Genomic DNA, 20,215 nt, shown 5'->3' on the forward strand with positions numbered 1-20,215 from the left:
GGTTCGTTTGGGTAGCGGCTGCAGGGGATCAGGGCCCGGGGCGCGCACAGCGCCCACTTCGAATATCTGGCGGAGCCTCCCTGCCGCGCCCTCCAGGGCAGCGCGTGCGCTACCTCCTTGTCCACGAGTGCGCTGCACCCCACCCCACCCTCGAGCGCGGCCCGCCTGCTCCCCGGTGCGCGCCCACCCCGCACGAGCGCACGCGCGCACGCGCGCTCCTCCACTCCCCCACCCCGCCTCCCGCCCCCCGCGCGCGAGCAGGCTGGACTAGGCGTGCGGTGGGCGGGGCGCCGCGCTGACGTTGCCCGGGATGCGGGAAGGTTCCTCCGCCGCCGCCGCCGCCGCCGCTGCCGCCACCACCTCTACCTCGCCTACCACCGGGGTTTGTATGAAAACACCCGGCGGCGGGCGGCGAGAGATCCGCTGTGCGCCCAGAGAGCAGCCGCCGGCACTGCAGGCGCCGATCCGGGTGATGCGGCTCCGCGCAGTCCTTGCCTGCGCCCTCTCCTGAGCCGGTGAGCGCCCCGCCGCCGGCCGCACGTCCGGGCTGGCCGACCTTCGGCCGCGGCTTTCCCGCTCACCCGGTGCCCCCCTGTTTTCCCGGGGCTGCGGCGTCCCAGGGTAGGACAAGCTGGGAAAGAGCAACCCCAGGCCCGCCGCGGTCTGCGCCTTGGGACCCCTTCGTTCCTCACCTGACAGGTTGTGTAACGCGTGTCTTTGGGGGTGGACTGGATCTTGAGGGAAACCTCTTGATGGGCTGGGGCTTTTGCTGGTGTCTGGAAAACGCTCCATCCCGTACCCACCCACGAACACTCTGCATTCCTCCTCTCCCCCCATCGCCACAGAGGGTCCTCGGGGCTGTCTCCTAGCAGAGGCAGCCCTGGTGCCCTGCCCTTTCTCTCGGGCCCCGAGCGCGCGTCGCCGCGGTGCAGCGCTGAGCAGAGCCAAGGGGGGCGGCGGGCCAGGGGCGCGCGCGCGCCTCGCTTCTCCACCCATCCCTATACCCACCCAGCACCCACCCCCTAGGTGTGTTGAACTTGAACGTGAGGTGAGTGTGGTGTAACATCGGCGATGGCTAGGTTTGCTTTCTCTCAATGAGTGCTTTGGCTTCAAGTATGTTTTCTGTTTACAACTTGTCGCCTTGTGGTTTTTATTTGAACTTGAATCAGATCATCCTAGATGACAGTGCATTGTTTCTCTACAGCCTTCCTTCCTGAGTTGCGGGTTCTTAACTGCAAGCGTCCAATTCAAGCAGTCCTGCAACTCTTACGCAAAGGCTTGCTTGTCTCCCCTCCTTCCCCCCACCCCATCCCCGCCCCGCCCTGTGTCGTTTAAACCTATTAGTAGTACCAGTGTAGTTTTGTTTCCTTTCTTGGGCATTACCCATATAGAATGGGGTTTTAATACACCTTAGTATAATTGATGTAAATGTAGAGAATTTCAAGCCTATTTCTTGTTTTTTATATAGCTTGCTCAAGTGCCTCAAGGTCTAGCACTGCTATTGACCTAATACGTTTTAGCACTTAGCGGAATTTTTTTTTGGCATTATTAATTCTGTCTGAGTGCTTTTTTTTTTTTTCTTTTGGGATTCAGAATTGTAGCGGTGTTTGTAATGCATGACAATTTGTAGTTATAAAGGACTTTAACAATCTTTCGATCACTCATTTTCACTTATGTTTTACCCGTGTTGTAATCTTAATGTAAATCAAGTTATCACTTTCTTAAATCTCTGAATTTCTCTTCTAAATTGTCTTTTTCCCTGAGAAGGCCAGAGTTATTTTTGTAATTGTATTGTGGAATGTTTTCAGTTCAGTAGACCAAAAAAGTAGTCGTTTATTTAAGGCACTTTAAATGGTACATATTTTAAAACGTGTGCCAAACTTCAAAAGGAACTCTGGGATATCTGTAAGCATGTCCTGTGTAATTACTGTGAGGTAGTTATCGGTTTCTTGTCCACTCCTTATTTCTCATCCTTAAGCAGAGTTATAATATGCATTGTTCAGTTTCACATTCCATTTTTTTTTGAGTTAAATTCTACAGCGAAGGTGTAAGTTCATTTTTAATAACCTCAGAACTCTTCCTTGAATTGCTTCCACATATATTGAGAACTGCAGTCTCACTCAGAACTCTGAAATGAAGGGGATAGACTTAGAGTTACCGTTGTAGTTAGCCAACACTACAAAACATTTAAATATATTAATGTAATTTAAGGGTTTGAAGAAGCAATTTTTATAAAGCTTTCCAATTGACGAATTGAGGCATTATTCTCTTTAGAACAGTCTAGCTACGATATAATGGTTTTATCTCCAATAGCAGAGGGAAAAGAGGTCCAAGAGTTGTGAAATTATCTAATTTGTATTATACATTTTTATGTTAAAAAAATATCTCCACATTGTTCACCCTCCAACATTTACTTTTCTTTCTTGAAACCGTGCAGTATCTAAAAGTTGAACAGTGCATCACTAGTAAAGGATGAACCTGACAGAGTGCTCTCTGCAAGTTGGGAACTTCCCTTAGGCAGTGAGTCTTGGTGTAAACAGAAATTGTTTAGAGCTGGCACTGAATTTGAACTTTATTTATTATTGTTGGTTACATTATCTGTATCCTATAGTGTAGTGGCTAAGGGGTTGGGCCTCAGAGCCAGATTGGCTGGGTTTGGATCCTGGCTTTGCTTGTTTGCAAAGAAGCAAGGTATTTATCTTATTTGCGCTTCAATTTTCTCAACTCCAAAAATGGGATAATGGTAGTAATGCCTTTAAGATGATTTTGAATGTTCAATGAGCTAATACTCATAAAGTGCTTAGCCTGGCACATAGTAAGTGCTCAGTAAATATTACTGCTACTGCTTTTCTTCAGTTTTTCAAGGGATTTAGTAAGCTGAAGAAGGACTTTGGACTGATGGAGCATTATTAGTGCAGATCAATTCCTCTAAGACCCATTCACTCCTTTGAGGCTCAGTGAGAGCTTAATCTCACTGTCCTGCTTTGGAAACATATAATTTAGTTTTAAATAGAACAGCTGAACTGTGAGCGAGGTGTCCTGAGATGCTACTGGAGAGGAGCTGAAGTATCCCTGTATGTCCCTTCTGATAGAACCTTGGATTGTCTCCCTCATGGTGATGGTGGCTATTTTAATCACCTGTTTTTGAGTATGTGATTGCATTTCTTTGTCATGTGATGCTATAAAAATATTATCTATCAACTATCGATGGGCATATATGTATTTAGTTGATCAAGATATTGCATATTTCTAGGATATACAAAACTACTTTCATCTGAGCATTCTTTTTTGTTTGTTTTCCTCATTATTGATATCACATAGAATGAGGTTAGTTTGATTTGACATTGTGTTCCTTTTCAGCTTTCATGTAATTTTCCTAGGAAATTTTTTTTTTTAATTTAACGATTGTATATATTTCTTGCTCTTGGTTCGTAGGAACTTGGTATTAATACTCTGCTCTTTAAATCAGATGTTTCGAAACTTTTAGTCTCCTGACCCTTTTACACTCTTAAAAAGTTATTGGGGACCCCAAAGAGCTTTTGAGTCTTTTCTTTTTCCTTAGTTAATCTGCTAAAGGATTGTCAATTTTGTTAATGTTTTCGGAGAACCAACTTTTGATTCATTGCTTTTCTCTATTATTTTTCTATCCTCTTTTTCATTTATCTCTGCCATAACTTTTATTTTCTTCTATTAGCTGTATTTAGTTTTCTTTTTTCAAGTTCCTTAAGTTGTAGAGTTAGTCGTTGACTTGAGACCTTTTTTTTAAATGTGTTTATAGCTATAAATTCCAATTGTCACTTTCTCTGCATCCTATAAATTTTGTTTTGTTGTGTATTTGCTTTCATTTGTCTCTTAAGTATTTCTAATGTTGATTGTGATTTCTACTTTGTCTCATTGGTTGCTTTAGAGTGTGTTATTTAATTTCCACAAGTATGTAAAATTTCCAGTTTTCCTTGTTACTGATTTCTAACTTTATCCTGTTATGGTTGGAGAAGGTACTTTGTATGATATCTTTTTAAGTCTATTGAAACTTAAAGTTGTAGCCTGAAATATAGTGTATCCTGGAAAATGTCCCATGTGCACTTGAGAAGAATGTGTATTCTGTTGTTAGGTAGAGTGTTCTATGTATGTATGTCTATTATCTCTAGTTGGTTTATTGTGTTGAGTCCTCTATTTCTTTCTGCTTGTTCTATCCATTATGGAGAATGGGGTATTAAAGCCTCCAACTATTATTGTAAAATTGTCTATTTCTCCCTTTAATTCTGTCAATTTTTGCATCATATATTTTGATGGTCGGTTATTAGGTGTGTGAATGTTTATACTTGTTAAATCTCCTTGCTCTCTTGAACGTTTTATTAATACATAGTGTCTGTCTTTGTTTCTTGTAACATTTTTTTTGATCTAAAGTCTATTTTGTCTGTTGTTAGTATAATCACCCCTGCTTTCATTAGGTTACTGTTTGCATGGAATATCTTTTTCCATTCTTTCACTTTTAATCTATTTGTGTCTTTATATCTAAAGTGAGACTTGTAGAGAGCATATAGTTGGGTCATGTTTTTTTTTTTTCTTTCTTTTTTTCTTGATCCATTCACATTCTGCTAATCTCTGACATCAGATTGGAGAGTTTATTTACATTTAAAGTAATTACTGATAAGGAGGGACTTCTGTTGTTTTGCTATTTGTTTTTTTTTTATATGTCTTGTAGCTTTCCAGTCCCTCTTATCTTGAATATTTTGATTCTTATTGTGATATTAGTGAGAGCTGACCTTGGCAGTGGTACTTTCCTTAAAACAAACAAACAAAACTTAAAACATTTTAAGGAGGCAGTCATAGGTTAGAGGCAGGGGAAAGGTATATTTCAAGGTAAGAATTTTAATCTCATCTATCACCTATATAGATACAGGAATTTTGGCATTTAAGTCTAAAAATAGTCATTCAGAATCAGAGTTGGGGAAGAGTTATTTTAAATAAACTAATTAAATTGAAGTGTAGTGGGGATTCTGCTCTCCCAACAATATGATTTTATTTTTAGTATAATTATAGCATCACATAGCAGAACAAATTAGACCTTTTATAAGTGCTAGAACATCTTTTGTGAAGTAGTGTGCAAGCCAAACAAACTTATGTTTTTAATGAAGATGTATGATGAATATATAGGTTTACTCTTACTCACATTTTTTGATAAAATTAGTGACAGTAATATATATGACACAAATTTACCTGTTTGCTGATTGGGCTAAAACATTCATAAATTAATCATTGAATATCATACGAGCAAGGTAACTGGTTGAAAATATCTACTTTAATATAGTTATTTAGAGTAGGTTAATTAACACAGACCATGTTTAGTGTATATATTTCTCTCTTAATTTAAATGGTTATAATCTTTATCTGCTTATTGCTGGGAATGTTATTCTTTTATTTACATAAATGATATTTTTTACTCCCCTTAGAGTTTCTCACTTTTTTCTTTAATGACGTTGCCAAGGGTATGAGCATTATCTTTGGAATTTTTATTTTTAAAAACTTAGGATTCTTAATTTTTCATCATATTGACATAGCTGGTGTGATTTATGTTCTTGAAAAGTGATTTCTTCCTTTCAGATGGTGAAACAATTAGAGAAAGCCAACAAAGGATGATACATTTTCAGTGTAGTTGTTTTTCCATCTCCTGAGACTGAACCCTACCCAGATCTTTAACTGTGGTCTTTCCCTAGTTGCCTGCAACCAGAACAATATCTAGTACGTGTGTTTGTGTGTGTGTGTGTGTGTGTGTGTGTGTGTGTGTCTGTATTTATGCATGCATGCATGCATCCATCCTCTCTTTAATGCCCCGCTCCCCCACTTCCACCCTGACCCTATGGATGTTGCTGTTTTTCCCCTTAAGAACTGATCTCTGAAAGCGGGGCACCCCCCACCCCCCACGAGGTGGGCACCCGGGCCCAGGTGCACCGGGGGTGTGAACCTAGGTAGGGCCTTCTGCATGCAGAGCAGATGTGCAGACCACCCACTCACAATATCTAATATTTAATAGCAAAAAGGTTATCATTCTTGATTAGAGCAATGTTTCTCAAATGTTTTTAAACAGTGGAAGCTTTTTGTCTAATGCTGTCTTGTAGGTTAGTGGTCCCCAATCTTTTTCGGCAGGGGACCTGTGCTTCTATGAGTATCTAATGCCTGAAGATCTGAAGTGGAACTGAGGTGGTGATGCTAGCGCTGGGGAGCAGCTGTAAATACCGATGAAGCTTTGCTCTCTCTAGCTTGCCTGCCACTCACTTCCTGCTGTGCGACCCCGTTCCTAGCAGGCCAGTGACTGATGCTGGTCCAGGTTTGGGGATCCTGATTATAGGGAGACTCATTTGTAAACAGATGAGAGTAATATAATGAAGTTGTTCTGGTTGAATGGGAACTGGACCAAGTTGTTTAAGTGTGGCAAGTCAGAAGAGAATTATATTTCCTTAGATTGTGTGTAAAAGATCTAGATGGGACTTTGGAGTGTGAACAGTGTGATTCTTTGATTCCCCCTCCCCCCCTTTTATTTTAGCAGTTTGACTTGAAATAAATTTAAAACCGTGTATATTTGAAGTATTTATATATTTAGAATATACAACTTTAGCTTTGGGATATGTGTCAGAATTTCTCCTATGGCTGGTTTTGTGGAATGAGAATTAGGACAGCTTACAACGTGTATGCTTTGTGTGTGTGTGCACGCTTTTCGACTTGGCTAATGGGCTTGATTTCAGACTTTAGCTAGTGAGAACTGAGGGTTTCAGTTTTTAGATTCCCTGGTCTTTAGAACTAATTCTAGATGAGGAAAATCTTAAAAATTCAGACGATCTGAAATTTTATACTTTTCTTGAGCTAGAGTATACAAAATTGCTTGCTTTTCCTTATGTATGGGCTAGCTTGAGGAAGTTGATTTTGTTGTACAATTTTCTGCTAAGGGAAAGTCCCACATTTAATTTTAGTACAAGCCGCCTTTGAATATAGAAAAGTCAACTCTTATAGAACTGCCCCCATCCCTGCCCCAATTTAAGGTAATGCATGTTGTGGATTTTTAGGTGACAGCATTGATTTTTAGTAAAGCTTTTTTTCTTTGTTTTTAACCTCTGTTGGATAAATAAGTCAGAATATATCTCCTAAAGACCCAGGTGGGTCAGAAATTTTGCTTCTGTGTAAAATAGCGTAATATTGTACCATGGGAAGTAAGCATTGAGGTACAGAAGACATAGTCCCTAACCCTAATTTAGAAATGGTTGACTTATGAAAGTTCCTGCAGAGTCTAAGCTTGTTTTCTCTTAAAACAGCTTTGTTGGGATATAATTCACATAACATACAATTCCTCCATTTAAAATATGCAGGTCAGTGACACTTAGTATATTCACAGAGTTGTGCAACCATCACCACAATCAATTTTAGAACTTTTTATTACTTCAAAACGAAACCCAATAAGCCTTTAGCCTTTTCTCCGACCCCTATCCCTTTGCCCTTCCCCGCCTTGTCCTAGGTAACCATTGCTTTCTGTCTCTGTAGATTTACCTATTCTGAATATTTCACTGAAATGGAATCATATAATGATGTAATCTTTCATGACTGGCCTTTTCCACTTAATATTTTCAAGGTTCTTCCAGGTAGCACACATCAGTACTTCATTTCTTTTTATCACTGAATAATACTCTATTGTGTAGATACATCACATTTTATTTATCCATTTATCTATTGATGGGCATTTGGGTTGTTTCTACTTTTTAGTTACTATGAATAATGCTATGAACATTTGTTTACGAGTTTTTGTGTGGATATATGTTTTTATTTCTTTCGGTATATACCTAGAAATGGAATATTTAAGTCATATGGGCACTTTATGTTTAGCCTTTCGAGGCACTAGGCTGTTGCCAAAACAGCTGTACCATTTTACATTCCCATCAACAGTGTATGAGGATTCTAGTTTCTTCACATCCTTGCTATCACTTATTATCTGTATCATTCATGACAGCCACTTTAGTAGGTGTGAAGTGGTCTCATTGCAGACTAAATTTTTAAATAGTAGTTAGGCATAACAGAAATGATAATTGTCTAAGATGGAGTTGATATTACAATTAAAGTATTTAATGGACTGACCTGGGAATATGATCTTCAGTAGCTTTTCTTAACCTTGGCTATACATAATTAGTATAATTTCTTAATTGGAAAAATGATGTCATAAATTAATCTTTGAGGATATTGTATAACCCCCCCCACCCCCTTAATTCTTTATTGAAAAAGAAAACAGTGAAGATTCAGTTGTAGAGAACAGAATCTACTTTAGATACCTTAAGAAAAGACAGTTTATTTACTATAGGGTACTAAGTAGCTTAGAGAATCGTGGGGATATAACAGTCTGGTCCAATTAAGAGACAGCAACCACACAGTAATTTAATAGGGAAAGATTTATATAAAGAATTGATAATAACAGGATTGGAGCAATAAGGGATTTATCAGTAAGAAGTAAAGGTAACTCTAAGGAATATAGCTGACATAAAGAGTACTTACTACTCCCAGGGATGAAATAGAGTGCATTCTCCTCCCCCTTAGGTCTAGACCTTGTTGGAAAAGGGCAAGGTCAAGGCAAGTAGCTGTGGTTGGCACCAGTAGAATTTGCTGGATATCTACCCTCTTGGGTGCCAGGGAAAGCTGTTCATGGGGAGATGTTTCATCAGAGGCACTCTACTACGAAACTGCCTAGCCTCCTGTTGGAATAGCTGCACATGCTGCAGAAGGCTGTTGTTGGAGAAGCCTTCCTTGTTGCAGAAGTGGGTCCTAAAGAAGCCTTATCTGCTGCAGCCAAGTGAACACACCGGAACCAGAAGCAAAACCCTTTTCCCCTGCAATGTTTTTCTGGTGTCCTCTTAACAAAGCCTAATATCATGCCAGCTGGCAAAGAAATGAGTCTTTTAAGGGCATGAATCCACTTTCACAGAATAGGCAAAAGATGAATTTGGAGATGAGGGGCAATAAATCAATGTCTGGCGCAGGTATTAAGGGATTTACACGCTCATTTGGAGATCTAAAGAAAAAGACTCTAGGTTGAGCTTCAAGTAACCACTCCCCAAAACTCTGCACAGAACTGAAAAACCAAGGGAGGTATTGTTTCTTTTATATTAAGAAGCCTCTGTGTAATTGCAAATTTCCTCCTAGATCTTCATCACTAGAATCATACTGCTGTTTTAAAGTCTGAAAGCTGCTGTGGGCAGGAGGTTATGGTGATCAGGAATCTCCTGCTGTACTTATAGAAGTAGAACCACAGCAGACCAGGACCCGTTCTGGTCTTTACCAGCCCTGCCTACAAGAGATTGGACTGGTCTTTTTCAATCGTTATAGCCTGGAAGATCCACAAAATAATTTTGGATCTCAAAGGACTCCTTCATAAAAATTATGACGTCTGCAGCTATGGTATTAGTTTGAACAGAAAGTTTAGATATAATTGTTTTCGTTACCTCTAATTTAATTCATTGGCGAAGGAGGGATTTTCTGTCCTAAATAGTATGAGATGGGTACTGCCTGACACTGGTCAGATGAGATTGACTGCAGTTTGTTAGTTATATATACTCACAACCTGAGAGAGGACGATATTGTATGCACTTGGGAACAGAATGAACCAGTCACAGGGTCTATGGGAGACAGGCTTTTCAGTAAGGACAGGATGAAGTAATGTCCCACTCCCACCCCTTCACTATTGGAGGATGTGATTAGTTTTTTTGAATAATTCTGAGCTGGTAGCGGGGCTGAAACTAGTTAGATTTAGAACTGAATGGAGTACAACTGGTTTGGCTGATAGTGGAACTAGCTGGGTGGGGAGCCTTTCCCACTGGTTGGGGACACATGGCAAGAGCAGGAGAACTCTCAGTAACCTCTGGGGTCCTGTGAGGCTCTAAGCTATCAGGGCAGTACTTGAAATTTTAGGTCTTATAATACAGTGTTCCAGTAATGATTGCTAATGCCCTTTTGATGGAGAATGATATATATTTTTTCTGTGTATCTAATTATTTTGGCCATCTAATTAGTCTACTCTTTTGTGTAGATCGCCATCACCACAAAAGTTATAAATTCTGATTTAGTTATGCAGATAGTTATGTCATGAGTTAGTGACAGAAATAAAAAAAATACATTTTCTGAAATTTCTCATATTATTGTTATTATTATTATCATTTTTTTAAACTTTATCCAAGTAGGCCTAGCAGTCTTACCACAAATGTTTACTATATATCAATAAAATATGGCTTATATAAATGGTATGTGCAAGAATCGTGTTACTTTTCTTCATTAAAAACAAACAAAACAGACTTTAACCGATCTTATTTAAAAACAGACAGATATTGAACTTAGTTTACCATCCTGGAAACTAATCTCATGTTTATGATTTTTAAGGACTCATATGGTAAAAGTAATAAATATCTATTAAGTAACTGGCTTCAATTTTTTAAAAGATAGACTCAATAGATTTAGTTTAAATAAATGTTGTAAGCTAACTTTTTAGTAATTTTTTATTGTGGTAAAATATATCTGGCATGAAATTTGCCACTTAAAACATTTTTAAGGTTAGAAGTCAGTGGCATTCATATAAGTGGATGTAAAGCATATAGTATTTATTGTTTTGTTTCTGGCTTATTTCACTTAGCACAATGTTTTCTAGCTTCAGTCATGTTATAGAGTATATCTGAACATCCCTTTTTATGGTAGAATAATATTCCATTGTAGTTATATACTACATTTTATTTGTCCATTCATCTGTGAGTGGACACTTGGGTTGTTTCTACCTTTTGGCTATTGTGAAGAATGCCTCTGTGAACACTAATATACAATTATATGTTTGAGTCTCTATTTTCAGTTATTTTGGGTATATACCTAGGTGTAGAATTGCTGGGTAATATAGAAATTCTATATTTAGCTTTTTGAGGAACTGCCTGATTGTTTTCCACAATGGTTGTACCGTTTTACATTCCCACCAGCAGTGAATGAGGGTTTCAGTTTATCCACATTTTTGACAACACTTTTTGTTAACCATTTTTTTTGGATTATAGCCATTATATTAAGTATGAAGTGATATTGTGATTTTTATTTTTATTTTCCTAATGACTAGTGATGTCAAGCATCTTTTCATGTGGTTATTGGCCATCTATATCTTATTTTGAGAAATGTCTGTTCACATTCTTTGCCCATTTTTAAATTGAGTTGTCTTTTAGGAGTTCTTTTTATATTCTGGATATTAAACTCCTATCAGATACATGATTTGCAGATATTTTCTCTCATTCTGTAGGTTTTCTTTTGCTTGATAGGATCATTTGATGCACAAAAGTTTTAGATTTTGAAGTCTAGTTTATCTTTTTTTGGTGTGTGTTGCTTGCACTTTTGTTGTCATAACAAAGAATCCATTGCCAAATCCAAGGTCATGAGGATTTACCCTCACATTTTCTTCTAAGAGATTTAGTGCTCATTTTTAGGTTGTTGATTCATTTTGAGTTAATTTTTATATATGGTGTGAGTAGGAGTCCAACTTTGTTCCTTCACCTGTCGAAATCCAGTTGTCTCAGCAATAGAAGAGATTACTCTTTTGCTATTGAATGGACTTGGCACTCTTGTTACAATCAATTGGCCGTAGATATATGCATTTATTTCTAAACTTTCAAATCTATTCCATTCTATTTCTTTATGTGTTTGCCAGTACCACCATAAGTTAACCAGTACCACTGTAAGCTGATTTTTATTAAGGTTATTTACAACATGAAAATTATTGAAAAGCTACTAAAAGCCATAAGCCAAAATAACCTTAATAAAAATATAGCCTAAGACATAATTTAATATCAGCATTTGAAAAAAGGCTTTTTTTTTTTATCAACTGACACATCGAGGCTCAAATATAGGCCCAGAAGTTTCAGATTACTATATATATATATGTGTGTTAATTACTTGATCTTTTATAAAAAGGCTTTATTCAATAAACCTGTTATTTTTTTTAAAACGGAAAATAATGACATTTATCTCTTTTGTACAAAGCTTATCTGCTTTCTTTTGATGAAATAACCATTCATGGATTTTATTTTCAGCCTACATGAGATGATTTCCTCCTTGCTCTTGATGCTTGTTAAACAAATAAATTTCTTATAGTAGTGAACATATAATGCTATATATATATATATATATATATATGACATATTATTGAATCGTACACTTGAAACCTGTGTAATTTTATTAACCAATGTCAAATTTAACTAAAAAATGTCTTTACTCCATCCCTTTCAAATTCTTTACATAAAAAACTTGCAGCCAAATGTTTATTACTTTCCTGTGATTTCCAGGACACTATTTCCTAGAAATCTAGAACTTCTTTAGGGGCAGATCAGTAAATCTCATCTTGTGTGTACAATATGACCACAGCAATACAATTTTTCCTCCTCAAAGTCAGGTTCTCACCCTGAGCAGAAGATTCAGAGAAAGAGTCCCTCATTTGTTTTTACAGTTGTTTAATTTTGCTTTTAAATTTTGTTGCTTTAGGTCAGCACACTTAAGATTTGCAGATATCCTTTTTCATTTTAAAGCCCAACCAGGAATAGGAAAATCATTTTATGATTTTCTTATGTCACATGATTCCTTGCCCCCAATTTTTCCATTCGAAGTTAAAATATTTCCTCTAAGATCTTGCAGAGAGTTGTTCAGTTTTTTCCTTTGATAAGTGTTTGCTAAATTGGCGAGTTTTAATAGATATTCATTTTCCTAGCACTAAGCAGAATCTGACGCACTGTGTGAAGTTACTCCTGCGGTTCAGCTTTCAGCTCTGACACCTTTTGAGAGCTGTTCATCTGCTAAGCCACTGGAGTTCTGCACGTAGCAGGAGTTTTATGTGTTTTGTCCACAATTTCATATAGTTCTTCAAACATTTTTGAATGAACAGGTTTTGGTTTAATAAAGTTAATCATTTTTTATAGCTGCAAATAGTGCTTTTTTTCATTTTATCTCCCAGAGCTTTTGACATTAGTACCTCTCTGTGAAGAAAGCATTGTGAAGTCAGGTGTTTTTTATTTTTTAACAAAAGTGGCAAATCTCATGGAGCTAGGTATTGAGGATGCTTTGTCGGTTCAGATGCCAGCATAGTTCCTCCAGGACAGACCTTTTGTTCCCGAGAGGACACAACGTTAAATGTCCCGTCCTTTGCTGGCTTTGGCCAACACTCTGTACCAAAAAAAGTTTTCTTGATTTCACCATTTTCAAATCTTACAATACTTATAAATACATAATGTATATAGAATACAATCTTATAAGTATTACAATTGATGAACTTTGTGGATTAATCAATCTGGATATAAAAAAACTTGTTTTTCTGTTTATTACATAGGTGTTTAATATCACGTTACTTGTCAATATGTTGACTCACTATACTGTAGAACTTTAAAAATTTCTCTTACTGCATCTCATATAAGCATTTTACTCAGCATAATTTTACATTATGACCTTATTAAGTTCTCAGCAATTGGGTGGCTTTCCCTTTTATGGTCCTCCTCTTATACTTTGCCATCAAACATTTCCACATTGAATTGTATACAAGCATATTTGTAAAATACAAATGTTAATATGCAAGATGTAAGGGCATAACAAATAACTAAATGAGAAAATTACAGAGTGGTGACAAATCAACCTAAGGTAGGTTTTTTTCTTTCTTTTTTCCAAAGTTTTAAAAGTCAGGATATCGTATTGAGAATAGACTGTACAGGGCCGAAGAAGGGAGACTGGTTTGGATGGTGGCTTTACTTACCATGGAAGTAGATGTTAAAATGATCAGATTCTGGATATATTTTGAAAGTAGAATTATCAAGACTTTCTGATGGATCGGATGTGCGTTATAAGACAGGAGTTAAGGAGGAAGTTAAGATTTTGGACTGAGCACTTGAAGAGAGAGAGAGAGAGAGAGATTGTCTTTACTCTTGGGAAAAGCTGAGGTTAGAGCATACCTGAAAGGGAAGGGCAGGTCAGGAGATGAGTTTTGGGTTATGTTGAGTTTGTGATATTATTAAGATCCAGGTGGAGGTGTTGAGTAGCTATTGGATGACTTAACAAATTGAAAGTTGGTGGCCACCCTATATGGAGCAAGTGCGTCAGTGCCATTTTTCCAACAGCATGCTCAGTTCATGTCTCTGTGTCACATTTTGGTAATTCTTGCACTGTTTCGAATTTTTAAATGTTGATATTTGTTATGATTATCTGTGATTAGTGATCTTTGATGTTACTATTGTAACTGTTTTGGGGTGTCATGATGAGTGAACTTAATAAATATATGTATTCTCACTGCTCCATCCAAAAAAAAAAAAAAAAAAAGATTGGATGAGATCATCAAGTAGGAGTACAAGAAAGAACTGAGCCCTGGGGCATTCCAGAAACAGAAGTTTAGAAGTGGTAGTGGGGTAGGCAGAAAACAGTATGGCTAAATGAAGAAAGTATTTCCAAGAAGAGGGAGTGATCAGCTATAACAAGTGCAGCTGATAGGACTAGTAAGGTGAAGATTGAGAATTGACAATTGGATTTACTAACTCAGAGGTCATTGGTGCCTGACAGCAGCAGTGTCTATGGAGTGGTGTGGGTAAAACCTGATTGGAATGTGTTTAAGCGAGACTGGGAAGGGAGGACTTGTTGAGAATGTGTCTAAACTCTGCTTTCGGGAGGAGAGAAATGGGGCTGTAGCTGGATTGGGGAATTAGGAGCAAAAAATCTCTTTCCCCACAAAGATGCAGAAATAACAACATGATTTTATGACAGTGAAAATGACCCAATAAATAGGAATGAGTAGATTATACCTAAATTTCATCGTGAATTACGGTGATTGTATTCTCCCTAGCATATACTCTCAACCTTGCTTCTTTTTTGTTTTGTCACTTGGTTGGCAAAGCCACAAATCTGGTGAAATGCAGCACTTCTGCTTCTAGGCACCTGCTCTCTCTATTACACCATGCTGTAATGAACATAAACTTTCACAGCAAGAAAAGGTGTTTTTTTTTTTTTTTCTTTTAACTCAGAGGTACTCTGGTCTCAGGCTTCCGCAGTAAAAAACAACTGTAAAGGACACACTGACATCGCCCTAGGATAAAGGGGGTGAGAATTAGCCTTTTTTCTTGAGGAACTCTTAAATCCTAGAAACAAAAATTTTTTGATTTGTCAGTTTCTTGAGTAAAGATTATTTACCAGATGATCTATGACTGGCTGTTGAACATTTTCCACAGTGGCGAGGCTCCTTCCTTTGTTCTTGTCATTTCCAATTCCACTGGTTCTGAGTTTCCTGAGTTCTGGACACTTTCTACATCTTAGGTTTCCTTTTTGTCAATGAGGACTTCAAAATTTTATTACTCTACTGTCTACTTTAGTTTTATAAAGGAGAGGACTGACTAGTAGTTAAAACTATTATTTTATCGTGAACTGAAAGTTTGAATTGTTTCTTAACTGTTAAAGTAGAATTGGCTATGATGTAATTACCCAGCATTAACCTCTGCAACTCCAAATGTAAAGTGAACTTTTCATGAGATGTGCTGCTGATGTAGTTTAGAGGAAGTTGTACCATTCCACAAGTAGAAGTAACTTCTGTTTATGGCAACAACAGCAGTTTTAAAAACATGTAGGATTGTTTTCCTCCTTTGGTTATATAGTGACTCTTAACTTGAAAATTGAAAAAGTTACTTTGACTTTGTAGTCATTAAAAACAGTCAATGAAAAGAAAGAATAGCAATTTTTAAGTTTCTTATCAACTGCAAAAATAAAATAAGTAATTTTTTACATAATTTTAAATATGTGTTTCCTTTTTTATAATTAAGTTAATAGTAAAAATGAAAAAAAAATCATGTCTTTTGTTGAAGTAAAAGTTCTTTGTTATTGAAGAAGAACATCCAGAATACCCATATCTTCTAAATCTATTACATTAAACAATTTGATGTCTGTTCTTTTGAATGTTTGTTTTCCTTTAAATATAGGAGTACTAAATATTATATGAGTATGTGATTAATTTGTTGAATTAGCAGTAAATTTTCTGCTTTGTAGTGATGCCACAACATTCTGCTTCAGTAAGCATTGTTATATAAAATTAAAAGATATGCAGAGTTTTTTTGGGTGAACAGTTATAAAATAAATCTGAAAAATTTAATTTTGTGAATCAAGATTTAAGGTTTTAAAATATGTAGTATATACTTTGTGAAGATGAAACCTGTATTGATTGAAGGGAAAATATTCATTATATACATTAACTGGGATGATATTATAGAAGCTTTTTACCGTCTAAACAATTTGTTATAAATAAAAAAGAAATAATCATACATATTTACCAGTGTTTGACTACTATGTGAATGGTGGACAATAAGTATACTTATTACAGGATGCTATGTATGGTTGCTTTGAGTATTTTAAAATAGTATGTTAGAAAAGGAAGGATCATTTGAACTGTCTCAAAAGAAATCTTAGCACTAGATTATAAATTGTGTTATTAGGTTTTTGCATTTTATGTAGCTCCAGGATTTTGATGATATTTTTTACTGGTTGATTTTAGGTAATAGTCAAATATTGCACATTGAAGCGACTTGCCAGAACCACATAAAACTCAAACATACATATATATATATATATATATATATATATATATATATATATTTTTTTTTTTTTTTTTTTTTTTTGGTTTTTGGTGTTATCTTGTGTTGCCCATAATAAAAACTTTCAGTTGTATGGCTTTTATGACATCTAATGTATAGAAAACAGAATTGTGTGTTTAATATAGTTAACTTTTTTTTCTTAGGTTATCTGCAATGGTGAAATGAAGTAACTCAAGATGAGCAAGTTAAAAGTGGTATCAGAGAAAAGGTACTGTAATTCTAAATTTAGATATGTCTAAATTACAGAAATAATACTTGAAGCAGTTATTCGAAACTCATTACTTAAAAAGTATTTAAAATAATAGTATGTTTTACAGTTTACCCTTGAACAACATAGGTTTGAACTCTTGAGTCTACTTATACATGGATTTTTTTCTATAAATTCCTGTACTGTTTTCAGTCCACAGTTAGGTTTTTGTGGATGCTGAAGGCTGACCGTGTGCATTGGTAAACATCATCTTACACAGGGGATTTGAGCATCCATAGATTTTGGTGTCCACAGAAAGTCCTGGAGCCAATCCCCTGTGGACACCATGGGCAATTAAGTTTTTGGGGATCGAAAGTTATACCTGAATTTTCAGTTGCATGGGGACGGGAGTTGGTGCTCCTAACCCCCCGCATTGCCCAGGGGCGAACTGTATTTATATTCTTTTATCAGTGTTTAACTTTTCAGTTAAAGCTAGGGTTAGCAATCTATGACTTATGGGCCAAGTCTGGCCCACCTCTTATTCTTGTGTGGCTTGTGAGCTAAGAATGGTTTTTACATTTCCAAATAGTTGGGGAGAAAAGTAAAAAGAATAATATCATATAACACATGAATATTATGTGAAATTCAAATTTCATTGTACATAAATAAAGTTTATTGGAACAGAGCTGTGCTCATTCATTTATTGTCTGGCCACTTTTGAGAAGTCATAAAAGTATCTTCCAAGAATATAAGAAGAGGAAAAAGCACAGACGATCCCTGACTTAACAATGGTTTGACCTATAATTTTTCAATTTTACAATGGTGATTTACATTTTAAGGTGAAAGAGGTAATAAAATTTATTTATAATATGAAGATAGGTTATATAGGCCTTACATTGCTTAGGAAATTATTTGTTGCAAAGGTAATATCTGTCATTAGAACTTTTATAATATCTAAAAAAAATTATATTTTTAGGAAAATAGCTCAAAGACTAAGTGTAAACTCAAAGACTCAAAGCAGTAGGAGACCACTACAGTGAAACAAATATTTGAGTGATAATGTCTTTAAAATATACATTTGACAGTTAACTTGTTAGCATGTATTTCACATTGATCATGTTTTTAATTCCACGATTTTTCTTAGTATATAGTAATTAGCAGTTATAAGTAGGACCTTCGAAGGTTGGTTTTAGCCTCATTTTGATTCCTCTAAAACAAATAAAGTAAGGCAGGGAAGATACATTTCTTTATTTAAAAATTTTCTGCTTCTCAGTGTGTCTCAAATTGTTCACTCAATAGCTATATAGCTTTTTCTTTTTTTTTGCCTTCACCCTCAGATTTTCCAAAGTCTACAAATTATTCCGAAGGTAGAGCTGCCCTCTGGTGTTCACCCTGTGATTTTCTCAAGATTATTGTCCATAGCCTTAAATTCTTAGAGTTGACTGAGGGGTGGCTTAGAATATTTTGTTCAGTTTTCAGTCTGTTGATGAAAAAAGTATAAATAGGGAAATTGACTTGTCTGTGTTCTGAATTTCCATTTATTTGCCTTCCTTCAAAACATTCATCTATCCATATGTCATTTGATAGAGCACTATTCTCATAAAGAGTCACTTAAATGAAAGTCTTATTTTTGATAGTGCTATACTTTAAAAATTTTAAGAGTTAATGACAAAACAAACTCAATTTGGAATGGAGTAGAAAATGTGTTATGCTTAGTGTGATTTGTACATTTTTGAATTTTTCGATGTAGATGTTTTATTAGCTACTAAAAAATACTGTAATTGATCTTCAAGAGGAAAATAATTGGATAAAATGAAAAAACACTCAATTATTAAATTTCAGAATTATGATTTCTATAATGCAAATTTCTGTTAAAGCTGGGTAATGGAACTGTTTTTAATGATGCATTTCCCCTACTGTGCAAACCAAAAACTAGGGCTCTTTGGAGAAAGGGGTGAATTCCAGATCAGGAGCACAAAATGTGCAAGATAAGTCTAGGAACAGGTTTAGCTCAGAATTATTTTGTGCTCTTAAATTAATGAAGACTCCAAGAATTTTTTGTTAAAGTGGGTTATTTTATCTCTTGATATCTACCTTATTATAAATTAAAAGTGAAAAATTAAAAAAAAATATTTAGAAATAATGCATGCGTAAAGTATTTTATGTTAAAAATAACTTTTCAGAAAATAGTGATGAGTGGCATTATTATCTTACATTTTTGCAAATGTCAGTGTTTTACTTAATGGCAGACAATCTCTTATCTGCTTCTGAGTTCCATCTGTCATGATATATGTATCAGTGTGTCTATTATATATATGTATTTTGTGTGTGTGGTGTTCTTATAGGATATGAAGACAATCTAGGTGCACATAGTTATGTAATTGGAAAAAGAGGGAGTACTTGAATAAAAGGCCTTTTCAGATAATTGTGGATAATTGTCCTTTGATTTATGATAGAGGAAAATAAAGTTGCATGTTATTTGGAGAGAAACAGTAAAAAGGTGATTAAAACAAGAGTAATAGTTATAAATGAAGAATAAACCTATCTGAATGAGAGTAATGTACTTTGGAAATAAAGCCATATCAGGCGAAATTTAATTTGAAATGGATATTCTTTGATATCATACTAAAACTTGGTAAGTGGTTGTTTCTGACAGGTTAGTTCCAGTATGAGATCTGAAACCACATCAGTCAACTTTTTATTCTGTTACATTACAATCCATTGGTTTCATGTGCACTTTGAATGGTTCTTTAACTCATGTATGATTTGTAGCAACAAATGTTGGTCATTGGGGAAATACTAATTCCATGAGATATTCAGGTTTTCTAAATATTGACACATTTTATTACACAGCATCAAAAATTACGTTATTAATATCACCGTTGATTTTTATCGGAAAATTCTTTAGTTAGCAGGGAGCTGTCAAGGTCATGATGGTAGATCCACATTTAAAATTCTGTTTTTTTTGCTCGAAAACTCAGATTTTATCATTGGCAACAAATTGATCAGATATTTCCTTGAAATGATAGGTTCACTTTGTTTTCTGTTTTTTATTATTTCCAAAAAAATGAATGTCAAAATACTCCAGTCTCAATGGTCATTATTTGTCAGTTGTTTTTTAAAGTGAAAATGATGTTCTGTGAAAAAAGTGGCTAGTTCAGCTTACAGTTTAAACAGTTACACAGTATTTTCCCCCAAGGTAAACATAATATTTCAGTGTGCATTTGAAATGTTTATGTACACAAGAATATTAAAGAGATGTTTACTGGGTGAAACTAGCATTTTGTTTTTAACTGTGTGTGGTGGTGAAGAACATGTTGACTACTATACAGTTTGGTGTGACAGCCTTGATTTGTGCTGTGGTGCTGGCATT

At 36.0% G+C, this 20,215-nt stretch overlaps 1 protein-coding gene across 7 annotated transcripts in view; it reads left to right on the plus strand.

The window, feature by feature from the left end:
- The first annotated feature begins 306 nt into the window (after positions 1 to 306).
- The window catches only part of AGTPBP1 (ATP/GTP binding protein 1), a 125,678-nt gene continuing 105,769 nt past the window's right edge, over positions 307 to 20,215 (plus strand). For 5 of the 7 annotated variants that reach the window (XM_016130304.2, XM_016130301.2, XM_016130303.2 and 2 more), the window contains exons 1-2: positions 307 to 515; positions 16,799 to 16,863. In XM_016130304.2, coding sequence (XP_015985790.2) covers positions 16,832 to 16,863 — 32 coding nt within the window. In that variant the 5' untranslated portion in view covers positions 307 to 515; positions 16,799 to 16,831. Of the gene's footprint in view, positions 516 to 592; positions 700 to 16,798; positions 16,864 to 20,215 lie in introns of those variants that run through there. The other 2 variants (XM_016130302.2, XM_016130305.2) reach the window with 2 other exon arrangements.

Source organism: Rousettus aegyptiacus, unplaced genomic scaffold (assembly GCF_014176215.1).
Source record: "Rousettus aegyptiacus isolate mRouAeg1 unplaced genomic scaffold, mRouAeg1.p scaffold_m13_p_3, whole genome shotgun sequence".
NCBI lineage: Eukaryota > Metazoa > Chordata > Mammalia > Chiroptera > Pteropodidae > Rousettus > Rousettus aegyptiacus.